The following is a 14,133-nucleotide window of genomic DNA, read 5'->3' on the forward strand; positions in this document are numbered from 1 at the left end:
TTCTTTAAAAAAAAAAACACAAACATGTCATCATTTGTCAATCATTAAGACATTGAAGTACAATTTTTTTTTTGTTGTGTATACCCCTCCCTCCCTCCACCCCCCCATCCCCCCTCCTCCTTCCCCCCCCCCGACTTCCCAGAACCCGTACACGGTATGGATTTTTAACTAGCACAGTCTAAAATCTATTGAGAAAAAAGAAATAAAGAAATTAATGACATTCTAGATTGAACTTAGCTTCTTCTTACTGAACTGACTTTTAACAGTTTAAATCATTTCTGATCTTAAGCATAGGCTAACTGGAATTTCTTAGTCCCGTATTTATTTTGTATATAGTCAATCCATTTTTTCCAGTCTCGTTTATATCTCTCATTTGAATGATCTTTGAGATATGCCGATATTTTAGCCATTTCAGCTAAGTTTGTTACTTTCAATGTCCATTCTTGGATTGTAGGCAAGTCTTCCTTCTTCCAATATTGCGCCACCAACAGTCTTGCTGCAGTTATCAGGTGCAGAATCAAATTGGTCTCTACCACTGTAAAATCAGTACATATACCTAGTAAAAATAACTGAGGGATAAACTTTATCCTTCTTTTAAAAACATTTTGCATGACCCACCATATTTTTATCCAAAATGCCTTAACCTTTTGGCAGGTCCACCATATATGATAATATGTAGCATCGAGAGAACCACACCTCCAACATTTAGGCTGTACATTCGGATACATAGAAGCCAACTTTTTAGGATCTAAATGCCATCTGTAGAACATCTTGTAAAAATTTTCTCTCAGATTTTGAGCTTGTGTAAATTTCACATTTCTTACCCAAATTCTTTCCCATGTATCCAACATTATTGGTTCCTCAATATTTTGAGCCCATTTTATCATACAATCTTTAACTAATTCTGTTTCCGAATCCATCTGTATTAATACATTATATATCCTCTTTATATGCATTAAGCTTTGATCTCTTATTTGTTTAAACAGATTATCCTCAACTTGAATAAAACCAATTTTTTGATCTATTTTCCACCTAGCCTGTAATTGCCCATACTGGAACCATGTTTGAATTACCTTCTCCTCTTTTAATACCTCTAAAGATTTTAATTGTAATACCCCCCTTTCCGAGGTAAGAAGCTGTCTGTAAGTGAATCTGTCCTGTTTTTGTGCTGTATTCATATTTTCAATTGCATGTCTAGGAATTGCCCACATGGGTATCTTGTCATTTAATTTATATTGGTATTTCTTCCAGACCCGCAATAAAGCATTTCTTAAAATATGACTTTTAAAGTTCTTATCCAATTTTTTGTTGAATAACAGGTAAGCGTGCCAACCAAATACCAGATCGTGTCCCTCAATGTTCAATATTCTATCATTGGTTAAATGAATCCAATCACTAATTACAGATAATACCACTGCATCATAATATAGTTTTAAATTAGGTAGTTTCAGTCCTCCTCTCTCACGTACATCTTGCATTATTTTCATCTTTACCCTCGGCTTCTTTCCTGCCCACACAAATTTGTTGATACCCTTCTGCCATTCTAAAAGGTTCGCATCTTTTTTAAGTATAGGTAACATTTGGAAAAGAAATAAAAATTTTGGTAAAATGTTCATTTTCACTGCCGCTATCCTGCCCAGCAAAGATAAGTGCAATTTCTCCCATTTTTTCATCTCTGTCTGTATGCTATGCCAAAGTGGTTCATAATTATGCTTATATAACTTCCCATTTGAAGTTAAGATGTTGACTCCAAGATATTTGACTTTTTTAACTACCTCACATCCTAGCATCACTCCTAATTCTTCCTTTTGTTTAATATTCATATTTATAGCTAATGTTTTGGTTTTTCCTAAGTTTATTTTAAAGCCAGACACTTGACCATATTGATTAATCGTATTCATTAAAACCATACTGGATTCCTGCGGTTGTTCCAATATTATGACCAAATCATCCGCAAAAGCGCGGACTCTATATTCTTGCTGCCTAATCTTGATCCCTTTTAAACCATCCAAGCCCCGTATTTTATTCAACAATACTTCCAAAGTTATAATAAACAATAATGGGGACAAAGGACAACCCTGTCTTGTACCTTTTCCAATTTGAATAGAGTCTGTTAAACTTCCATTGACTATGATTTGTGCTGTTTGCTGTTGGTATATTGCTTTAATTGACTGTAAAAAATTATCTCCTATCTGCATTTTTTGCAATATCTTCAGCAGAAATTGCCAGTTAACTCGATCAAAGGCCTTCTCAGCATCCAAAAATATAAACGCAGCAGGGATCTGGTTGTTCTTTCCCAAATATTCTAATGCATTAATAATTAATCTGACATTACTTTTCATCTGTCTCCCTTGTATAAAACCTGTTTGGTCCGTATGTATCAATTGTTGAATGACCAACATTAACCTATTTGCTAATATTTTAGTAAAAATTTTATAATCTACATTCAGTAATGAAATGGGTCTATAATTTTTGGGTTGAGTAGTATCTTGATCTTCTTTGGGTATCAAAGATATAAACGCTGTCTTCCAAGATGGAGGGACTTTACCTTCCGTTTGAATCATATTAAATAATTCTCTAAGAGGTTCTACCATTTCTAACTGTAAGTTTTTATAGTAAACCGCTGTCAAGCCATCTGTACCTGGTGCTTTCCCTGGCTTTAATTGCTTAATTACCTGCAGGATTTCCCCCGAGGTTATTGGTTGATTCAATTTTTGCCTGTGTTCTTCTCTAACTGAAGGTATTTTCTCCTTGTCTAAATATTTGTCTATGTCTAAACCATTAATTTTATCCCCTTTATACAGTTCTGTAAAAAATTCCCAGAAAGCCTTTTGAATCTCTTCCTGTTGGAACACCTCCTTCCCTCTGTAAATCAGTTTAGATATATTTCGAGTTTTCCTTTTTTTCCTAATCTGATAAGCTAACCATCTGCCAGGTTTGTTTGCATTACAAAAAGTATTGTGTTTTGCATATAATAAATTAGTAGCTACCTGGTCAGAGATCAACATGTCAAATTGAGATTTTAATATGTTAATAGTTTCCTTAACCTTTGTATCGTCTGGTTTCCTTGTTAACTCGAGCTCTTTTCTCTTAATTTCCTCTTCCAGTTCTGTTCGTTTTAACCCTTGCTTATTTCTATGTGTTTTATTTATATTCATCAAAACTCCTCTCATATACGCTTTGCTTGCATCCCATACAAATTCCATAGATGTACCCTTATTCATATTCAAAACAAAATATTCAGATAGTAATTTTTTACAATCATTAATATAGTTTTCATATCTAAATAAATTTTCATTCAGTCTCCAAAACCTTCTTGCCTGCACTACCCTTCCCAACTCCATCCAAACTGGGTTATGGTCCGAAAGGACTCTAGCTGCAATCTTTGTTTTCTTGACCCTAGAAAGCAAATCATTAGTGGTTAGAATAAAATCAATCCTTGAAAGGGATTGATGCCTGTCCGAGAAGAAGGTGAAGTCGTATTCCTCTGCATTTCTTTCTCGCCAGATATCTCTCAATTCAAAATCATCCATAATGTCAAAGAAGGATTTGGGTAACTTTGCTCGCATCTTGGTATTTAGGCGGGAAATCTTCTTATCTCTCTTAGTGTCTATCACTCCATTCCAGTCACCCAATAGTATACAGGAACTATAGTCCCACTGTACTAATTTAGCATGAAGATTTCTATAGAATCTATCTTGCTGTTGATTGGGTGCATAAATTCCCAAAAGTAATGTCTTTTTCCCTTCTAAGATTAAGTCTAAAGCAATATATCTTCCGAAGGGATCTGCTTCTATTAATTCAGCTTTCATATCTTTTCTTAAGTATACAACTATACCATTCTTCTTTTCCATAGCAGAAGCTGCAAAATGTTGACCAAGTTTTGAGTTGATCAAATATTTTTGATCAGTTGACTTGATATGAGTTTCTTGCAAACAAATTACATCGTTCTTAAACTGTTTGAGATAATGAAATATTTTCTTCCTCTTCTGTGGAGAGTTCAGTCCGTTGACGTTCCATGTTAAAATCTTAGTTGTCATCTTTGGTTGGTTGAAGCATTTTTAGAGCTTCCTGCACGGCCTGTTTAACCTTAGGTCTAGCTCCTCCCATTGCTTCCAGATTTGTTGTTGTAGATCCTTGATCGATGGCCGATGATTGTTGATGCTGTTGCTTTTTAGCTTGTTTCTCCATACGTCTAGTAGTCATGCGGCTAGGTCTTGGTTCCATAGCACCTTGCACTTCTAGAGAAGAGAGATGCTCCATCTTGTCTGGTGGTTGTGTAGTTTGCTGTCTATCCTGTCCTTCTTGTGGTCTTTCTCTAGGTCCAGGTAGTGCAGGGTGTCCGGCCTTCAATATATTATAATAAAAATCTCGGGCTTTCCATACAGAGTTGAGGCGGTACCTTTGCTTATCAAATGTAAATATGATGCCGAATGGTGCATCCCATCTATACTGTATCTGACGGTTTCTGAGTTCTTCGGCCAAAAAAGCGTAGTCTCTTCTGGCTCTTAACATTTGAGATGGTATCTCTTTCAAAACAGCCAGGTCTTGACCGCCAATTTGAAGCTTAGTGTTATAAGACGCTTGCAGTACCATATTTCTGGACTCTCTTGTAGTAAAATATATAACGATGTCTCGAGGAAGCTGCTTCTGCTTTGCCAGCCAGGAGTTAACGCGGTAAGCTTTGTCAATTTGCCAGCCTTGGTTGGTCCCTGGTCTTCCCATCAGGCGGTCAAAAGCTTCCGATAGGGTCTGTTTCAGGTTCTCCTGTTTCTCCTCACGCAGCCCCCTTACTCTTAATGCGAGCTCCATTTGTCGGTACTGTATCATAATAATTTCTTTTTCAGCATTTTCCACTTTTTGTTCCACCACCTCTGTTTTCAATGTCAAGTTAGCATTGGCATCATTAAGAACCTCTAGAGTATCTTCCACTCCAGAAATATGTTCTGTTAATACAGTTACAAGACTCAGCATGTCGTCTCTAATTTTATCAACCTTAGCCTCAAATTTCTCATACAACTCCTGTTTAAGTCCTTTTATTTCACTTTTAATTTCACTTTTAATTTCTTCTTTCATTTCTTTTATTTCCTCTTTTCTCTCCTCTCTATTATCTCTAAATTTATCTTCCATTTTAATTGTCTGTGCATTAAGAGCCTCGCTTAGATTACTCAGAAAAAATTCTTTCGTTAACACATCCCCAGCAGGGGGCGTAGGAGGCGGAGGCTGCAGCTTTGTGCCAGGCACTGAGGATGTGCCCCTGGAAGTAGAGGGTGACGACTTCAAGTTAATATTTGGTTTTGAGGCCATTTCAAAATTTGTCTGCCTGCAGTTAATAAAACTCTATAGCCTAAATATGCAGCTTTAAGTAAAGAGGCTTTTATTTTGAAGTTTAAGGCTTGGCAAAACTTTCAGTGAGTAAACATTGTAACAAGACCGTTCAACAGATTCATCACCATTTAACTTCCAAATAAGCTAAGTTAATAAAGGAGTAAAATTCTTCTATTGTGAAACCAAAACATTTGATAAGCTATCTCTTTTGTTTTGAATTCTTTTGAAGTCTTGTAAGAATTAGCAAAAAGTGTTCGTTATTACCGGAGAAACCAGCCTGCTCGGCGCCATTTTAAAAGCCTCTGAGTAAATAATTTTTCGGAGGAGAAAAAGAGAAGAAGCTAAAATGTTGATAAGCAATTATTGTCCTCGCAGTAAACGGATTCAGCTCGTGATAAGATTAAATCAAACAAAACTTAGAGCAGAGTGGGAGAACCTACTTTGTCCTGCACAAGGCAGTTTGAAGTTCCCAGCACGGACAGCCGTTCTGCCTTGGGCTAGCCCCCCTTTCCTTGCAAGCACAAAAGCTGCAAAAATCGAAGAGCATTTGCCAGCAAAACAGTTTCTTCTTTCCCTCTTGCCTGAAGGATAAGAAAACCTGATAAGACGTCAGATGGAAGATCCTCTAAACAGGTACGTAGCCAGGAATTCGGAGGCAGCTGATTTTTTGCTGCCCCACACCAGTAAGCTCCTCCCAGGAAGTCTACAATAAATGCCTTAGGGTGTTTTTTTTTAATATAAGACCTGCATTCTATAGTGTCATCTGTAAAACTCTTAGAAGCCCTCTTTCAGACTCATCCATTCAGCTTATAAAAGTACTGAACTGTCTCTATGGCTTAGGACAGATCCTGGTCCTCCCAGGATCTAGCTCCATATTGATGCAAAGATGTGAATGAGAATAATAGGTGTAGTGTTGTGATGGAAAGTAGAAATCTGGATTTGCAAGTGGGAGGGAGGCATTCCAGAAGAATAAGAGGCAGCTCAGTCCAGAGACTTTGTGTGAGAGAAAAAGGGTGAAGACAGCCCCTCCCTGAACGTTCTTATAGAGTATATATTTGATGTAGATAGATAGATTGCTTCAGTTTGGCAAGATTCAATCTATAGGTAAGAATAAAGGACTCTGTTTGGAAGACTCATTATGTGTCTTTCTAGGTTTGGGGGCTTGACAGGTGTGGGTGCTCAAATAGCAGTTCAACCATATGACACCAGACCCAACTCACATCCAGTGAACTTTCAACAAGTATATTAGAAGAAACGGCGCTTTTGAAATCACATCTGCACTTTTTATGATGTTTGGATGTAGGTTGCTAGTATGTGCAAATCCTTTGCATGCAGACACAGCTGGGAGTTAATTACAAAAAAGCCACATCTTAAAAAGAGATGCAGCTTTTTTATTGATTCTATCAGAGATGTAATACAGGGAAATGAGATTAAACCAATACACTGGAAAAGCTCTTAATCAAAAGGAATCGCTGATGCCATTTGAAAATATACTGTTATTTACTTTGTATCCTATGGATAATTATTATCTATACAGCAAAAATTGTAATCACTTGAGTACACCCAAGCATGTGTCTCAATCTCCATATGTGGTCATATAAATATATTCATGAAAGAAATGAACAAGGGATATGAGAAAAAATAGTTAGGGAAAAAAAACTTAAAGCAATAGCATCAATTATCAATTATCTCCTAATCACCTGCTGGCAACTTCCATTGTGGCCATATCACAATTACATTGAAACCAACTTATGCACGCAAAGAGTATGTGTTCAAAAGGGCTCCAAATTAAATAGCTTATAAAATGCACATGTTTAGCACAGATATCTGCAGGGTAGGGGGAAAGGATGAAAACAGCCTTGTGGCATAGCAAGACAACTTTCACTCTTTTGAATACCATGGCACTTGCTTCAAGAAGGGACAACATCGCTTTTGTTATTTTGACAAAAATATCAGATCTTTCAGATGCTTCTGATTCTCAGTTCATAGGCGTCAGGTTTTTTTTTATTATTATTATAAAGTTTTTTATTAAACATTAAAAACATTGGACATAGTGCAACATTTCCATATAGTGATTAGATCTTATAACAATTACATTTTATATCCATTACATAGGTGTATGTAGTCAGTCCGATTACCTGTCTGTTGATCCTTTCTTTTATATAATTACTAATCATACAAATACATATCCAATACATATGTATCCAAATACATATCCAACTAATCATACAAATACATATCACATGTTTTTAATACCCTAATTTTCAATTCTTAACTTGTCTGTGTTTTTCTGACCCAGCTTCATAGGCCTCAGTTAATGACTATAATTAGGACAAGGAACCTTGTCACTTAGCGACATGGTCATGAAGCAAAAAAATTACACGACATATGTGCTAATGTATAACAGCAATTCTGTAAATTCCAGTTGTGGTTGGGAAGCAAATCATGCACAGTTATTAAGCATGATGTTACATGACCACAACTTGAGACTTCATCCTGGCTTCCTCCATCGACTTTGCTTGTCAGAAACCTACAAATGGAAATCTTGAAACTGTGGGATGATGTGACTGTCCTAAATATGCACTGGTAGCCAGGCATCCAAATTGCAATAGAATAGAATAGAATAGAATAGAATAGAATAGAATAGAATAGAATAGAATAGAATAGAATAGAATAGAATAGAATTATTGGCCGTGTGATTGGACACACAAGGAATTTGTCTTTGGTGCATATGCTCTCAGTGTACATAAAAGAAAAGTTACATTTGTTAAGAATCATAAGGTACAGCACTTAATGATAGTCATAGGGTACAAATGAGCAATCAGGAAACAATCAATATCAATATATATCGTAAAGATACAAGCCACAAAGTTACAGTCCTACAGTCATAAGTGGGAGGAGATGGGTGATAGGAACGATGAAAAGATCATAACCATTGGGATTCTGAGACAAGCACAACTTGCCAGAAGTCTCCTTATTCAGCACCATCATAACTTTGAACAATTGCTGAATAAATGGTCGCTAAGTGAGGACTGCTTGTATTTTTATATTCATGGATGATTTTGATACAGATTTAATCGTAACAGTCCCAATTAATCACTGAAATGTAAACTAATCATGATTATAATTGCCTTTGATTTCAGTGGTTCAATTCTAGATAGGATTAACATTAAAACCAATCTATTATATTTTAAAATATACTTTATTAAGAATCTTACATGGTAATTTCTATTACCAGGTTATGTTTAAACACAGTTATGACTTTCATGATTCAAAAACTCATTAAATTCTATACAGCACATTTGACCAAGTTTAATCAATCCCATTTTTTTTTTAAAAAAATGCAGCATTTTCTTATGTCATGCATAACATAATTGTAAGTATTTTAAAAAACTATTTTCCTACCTGGTCTTTATTAAAAGTAATCATGCCTTGGTAAGCAGCATCTGCGGTTGCAAATATGTGGGGTGGGTTGGAGGAACGCTTCACACCATGATAAAGCTTGGAAAACTAAATACAAAATCATACTTGTCAAAACACTGCATATGAGCCAGGCATCTAAAAAATACATATCAAAACACAAAGAGGCAGAACCACTAACTCCTACATGTGATTTCTTTCTATCCATAGTCTTAGATCAAATTATTTGCCAATGTAGATAAATGCCCATTCCAAATGGCAATAACTTTGCAAAAAAACCAGAAAGGTTTCTATTTCATTCTTTAACCGGGAGATAGCAAAGACTGAATCACATCCTTCTTGTGCCCTTATATTTCCCCCAACATGCCTTCTATATAATGTTTTTAAAGAAAATAAAGAATGGCTAAGAGAAAGCAGATACCATAGTATCTTCTCAGCTAGTCTGGCAGGGTAGAGGCACTCTGGATTCCTTCGATTAAACAGTGTCATCTGTTGGGTCCTTGAAAATGCACCTTTTTGTCACTTGCCTTCTGGAATTAGGTTACCCTCAAGATTCAAATAGTTCCCATTCTACTGGTGTTCCAAAGACCCTGCAGATGTGCCTCTTCATCCAGGCCTTTGGTGAGGCTGATTTATGCTCCCTTTTTTTCTTTCCCTTGTTCCTATCCAGGTGTGAGCTTCAAAAACTTCAGCAATGGGTTCTCTGCCCAGTTGCTGGGTGGGTGTGGCCATGGTGGGCATGACCTAGTCAGCCCCCTGCACTGGGGGGGGTGTGACATTTTTGCCTTTCCTCGAGCCTCTAGGGTGGCAAAAACTGCCTCCTACAGGCCCGTTTCTGGCCTTCTGGAACTTCCAGGAGGCCCGTCTTTTCCCCCTCCCTGTGCCTCCGTGCAGGCCTACACTTACCTCGCATCCAAAATGGAATGCATGGAGACTCCTGGGAGGGGAGAGGTGGGAGGGGAGGGATGGGGTGAGCGGGGCGGGGCCAGCCAGAGGTGAGATTTGGAGGTTCTCCGAACTGGCCATAACGTTAGGTACGGGTTTCCATCTGTGTTCCTATCCTGGTTTATTTTCTCTGCCACTTTGGCTTCTTTGGTGCTGTTTTGTTTCACATTCTTTGTTTTAAATGTTTTTAACACTTTGTATTCAGGAAAGCCTTCAATACGTTCAGTGCACCTTCTTCAGTGCCCTTCAGATACTCTTCCAATGCCCTTTCTTTTTCTTCAAATGTATTATTTATGGCCAGGGAAGCATTGGTAAAATTTGTTACCCTTACGTAGTCTTCTTTATTAAAAAATGCATGATTAAGAAGCACCCTCCATCAATTGCTATTGTTAATTTATTAATTAAATAATTAAATTTATTAATTTATTTCCTTTAGGAAAACAATATGATCACTTGATACAGCATAAATAGTTTGAAAAGCAGGATTCCAGCTTCTTTCTTACCTGTGGAGAATATATACAGAGATTTTGGAAAGGGTTTAATGCTATTAAAATATCTCCAACATAAGTATAAATTTGTAAATCTCCATATCGCTTCTTCAGCTGATAAATAATTGTATCCTGAAAAGATCACAAGTTTCACAGTTAAGCAATATTTCTTAACAATAAGCAATAATCTCCATAATATTTGTCACTTCTGTCAAAATATTAATTTCACTAAATCAAACCATTGCTTACACACTCTTGTATCTTCCTCAAATATAAATTTATAGCCATGCCAAGTAAAAAACAATATGTCTGTCTAGTAAATTTTGGTTATATAGGTCAGAGAAATGAATTGTAGATGTCATCGTTCAAATGGATGTTTGGAATACACACAACAAAAATAATTCTAGTTTGCTTTAATTCTGCCCATGAAGCTAACTTGGCCTTCTTGAGCTTTATTTTCGCTGGCAGAGGACTGCAGGAGGATCCCTCCACCCAGGGATAGGTTCTCGCTTCTGTTACTTTTGGTTTACTAAGGGACGGGCTTCGCATACGGACACGTTTGAGGCATACTATGCACGCATGCACAGTAGTAAAAAAATTACTTCTGCGCATGCTCATAGGCAAAAACAAAATGGTGGCACCTACGGTGCTGCCGATAGAACTGGTTCAGGGGCATGGCTTGCGGAGTTCCAAAAGGGGAGGGGGCCTCTTGGAACACCCCACCCCCACCCCTCTTTGCCTTTCACCTCCCCGGCTCTCGCTCCAGCCTGCTGCGGGGGGGGGGAGGGGGAGCCGCTTTCTTTCTTTTTGCCTCACCAGCCAGAACCTTCACCGCACGTCACTGCCGAGAATAACTATACTTCCAGAAAGCACATCAATTTTAACAGCATCGGTACAAGTATAGTCTGAAATATAACACTACAAACAGTGTATATCTTTGTACTGTTTGTTGCAAGGAGGCAAATTGCTGAGAGGGAGAGGCAGATATTTTTCCCTTGTTTTCCTCCCCAAAATCTAGGTGTGTCTTATACTTCGGAGCGTCTTATACTCTGAAAAATATGGTATATCTTTTGTTGGATGTTTTTTGTGTTTGATTCATCTGCAGATATTAGCTCCTGGATCAAAACATCACTGCATATTTTCCAATACTGATTAACCACATTTCAATATTTAGATCCAAATGTTTTATCCTTGTGTTTAATTGTTTAATTTTGTCTATAATCTATGAGAGTTTGGTTTATCATGAAGGGGAATAGTGCACACACCTTAACCCTATACAATTGCAAATTGGCACTACTGTATATGGAATACTGTAATAATTGTTAGAAAGTAATACGGGGTGTGGAATTCTCTCTCTCTTACACATAATGGTTAAGGAGAAAATGTCTGGCAAGGGGGATTCCCCAGAACATAGGTAGAAGCAGCAAGAAGAACAAAGCTGCTATTCCAAGGAACAGGAGACAGGATTCAGAATGCAAAGAAGACTTTTGAAAAATGATATTTGAGATCTCTATCCTTCCACAATACAGGCTTAACTGTATCACTATACATGTATTGATATTTTCAAATAGAAAATGAAGGGGTTTAACCATATGTGTTATACTTAGAATTGTGTGCATATCTGTGTTTTGACATTGTTGTAAAAATATCCCAATAAAAAACAGGAAAAAGCAACACAAGCAATAAATCTTACTTTAAGATCAGAGGTTTATTTCATGAGCAATTCGTACCATGAATAGCCAACATAGCAATGCAATTCCACAACAAAAGTTACATTATTAAACCATTGCAATGGGTTCCAATGATACACAGCAAGTCCTACAAGGACTGCTATTGGGCAAAGGACACCATTCTCATCTCAAGCCACATTTCTTATATCTTCTTTTTTTACTGACCTACGCATTCCATAGTTTCACTTCCTTGTACTTTCTTACTGATTGTCACTTTCTGTAAACACCCATGTACATTTGAAGCTCTTGGCTATTTGGTACTTTCAGTTCCTCATTACCCACCATCTCATTCTTTCTGCTCTAAATATATCAATTTCAAGCACAAACTTTGCAGAAAAGGCAGCACACAAGTCATCACATTATAAATATGTCTGGTACATTTTGCAATTATGTTAGTTTAAAACTTTGGTTCAATGGGGTCTGCAAGCCACTCCTAGACCTTATTACTTGCAACTTTCCAATGGATATAGCTCTCTTCTCACAATATACACTATTTAACTTTGATGCGTAGATCTGATCTCCTCATTGTAGCAAACCTAAATAATATTGTCATCTATTAACCTGTTGTCCTGTATAAAACAAAGTAACTGAATATTTGGAATATAAATGAATATAAGATTGGAGATTAAAATAATATGTTACAGAGTGGGTTTTTAAAAAAAATCTTGTCAGAACTTTGAATGATCAACTTGATGACATGATATATTAATCACAAGAATAACTTTAAGGCAATTACAATTAGTAAGATCATTATTTGTACTGAGAAAGAATCCATCATCTCATCATATCTTACCTCATCCAAAATTTCAAGGTTTACCAGATCATCATCTGGAGAATATTTGTCAGAAGCATCAATGTGATATTGTCTGCGAATGTGCATTTGTTCATGCCTGTAAAATGGTTGGAGTACCTGTGTGAAAAATATTATTCCTAAAAACAACATATAAAAAAAACCCCTATAATAATTCAAGTTGCAGCTTGTATTTTCCATAGGCCTGGAACATATTTAATGAGGTCATGTCCTCTGGAATATTTTCAGAATTTCACAATACCATAATTTTATACACACAGACACACACAGACACACAGACACACAGACACACGACACACAGACACACAGACACAGAAAAAGAGAGAGAGAGAGAGAGAGAGAGAGAGAGAGAGAGAGAGAGAGAGAGAACAAGTTGTACAGTACCACACGGACATCATACTGCAATTTGCACAATCTTTTAAAGCCACGTATTCCATTGAACCTTTTTAGCAATTCACCCGGTTATTCATCAATTTTCAATCAAAATTAAATGAATAATATATGGATATATTGTGTCCTTCCTGATTATAGCAAATAAAATGTGTACTCGGAAGCACTTGCCAATGATCTTCACATACACAGAACAAAATGATAAAATTTCTCTGTATACTTCATTGCTCACTGCAGATGCAATGTCCTATTTTTTAATGTTATACACTTAAAAAGTTGTTCCCAAGTAATGCTAGCATATCTGAAAGATGCCTATATCATTGATATATTAGATTACTATACACACAGGGAGCTTATTTTACATAGAAAAAGATCCAATATTTGATTCACACCACTGATTGCCAGTGATATAACCCAGAATACCATCAACTAAGGCTACAACCAGAACTCAGGCTATTCACCATCATATGTAACACTTTTTTAGTTACCAAATTCAGATCAATTCATCTCAAAAATAAAAAAAAATACCAATCTCCATTGCTTTCATTTTATCTCAGTATGAGTTAATTTGAAATTCATCTGAAGCCAGTATTAGTTTGCTATATTCTTTTTTCCTCATCTTCCCCACCTCAACTAAATTGTTAGCTTATTTGCTAGCACTACAATAAAAAATATAAATGTCTTTAACTTGCTACATCAAAATTTGTAAAAGCATCACTTTGCATGACAGTTGAAACGGATACTTTCTTTGCTATGATTACATGGACAAAACACTGTATTTGAAAATAGTGATTGACATATTTTGTTCTTCCAGGGTCCAAAGTGGTGAAAATATTTATACTAGAAATATATTAACAGCATATCCACCACAAATCAGGGGTGGGTTGCTGCCGGTATTACTGCCAATTCGGCGAAAAAACGTTCTTGCGTGTGTGCGCACATTTCCACCTAAAAAGGTCTGTCCATGCGCACATTAGAAAAGAGAAAAAAGTTACATTTCGGCATATGAAGATTGTTCTAT

At 36.6% G+C, this 14,133-nt stretch overlaps 1 protein-coding gene across 1 annotated transcript in view; it reads right to left on the reverse strand.

Moving 5' to 3' along the window:
- Positions 1 to 14,133, reverse strand: part of MYO3B (myosin IIIB) — a 288,019-nt gene that overhangs the window by 184,124 nt on the left and 89,762 nt on the right. The window contains exons 9-11 of the mRNA XM_087709242.1: positions 12,705 to 12,801; positions 10,197 to 10,313; positions 8,734 to 8,838 (exon numbers count right to left, since the gene is read on the reverse strand). Coding sequence (XP_087565368.1) covers positions 8,734 to 8,838; positions 10,197 to 10,313; positions 12,705 to 12,801 — 319 coding nt within the window. The remainder of the gene's footprint in view (positions 1 to 8,733; positions 8,839 to 10,196; positions 10,314 to 12,704; positions 12,802 to 14,133) is intronic.

This window comes from Thamnophis sirtalis, unplaced genomic scaffold (assembly GCF_051295495.1).
Source record: "Thamnophis sirtalis isolate CommonGarterSnake01/CBP01778 unplaced genomic scaffold, rThaSir2_p1.2 scaffold_1, whole genome shotgun sequence".
In the NCBI taxonomy this organism is placed as follows: Eukaryota; Metazoa; Chordata; class Lepidosauria; order Squamata; family Natricidae; genus Thamnophis; species Thamnophis sirtalis.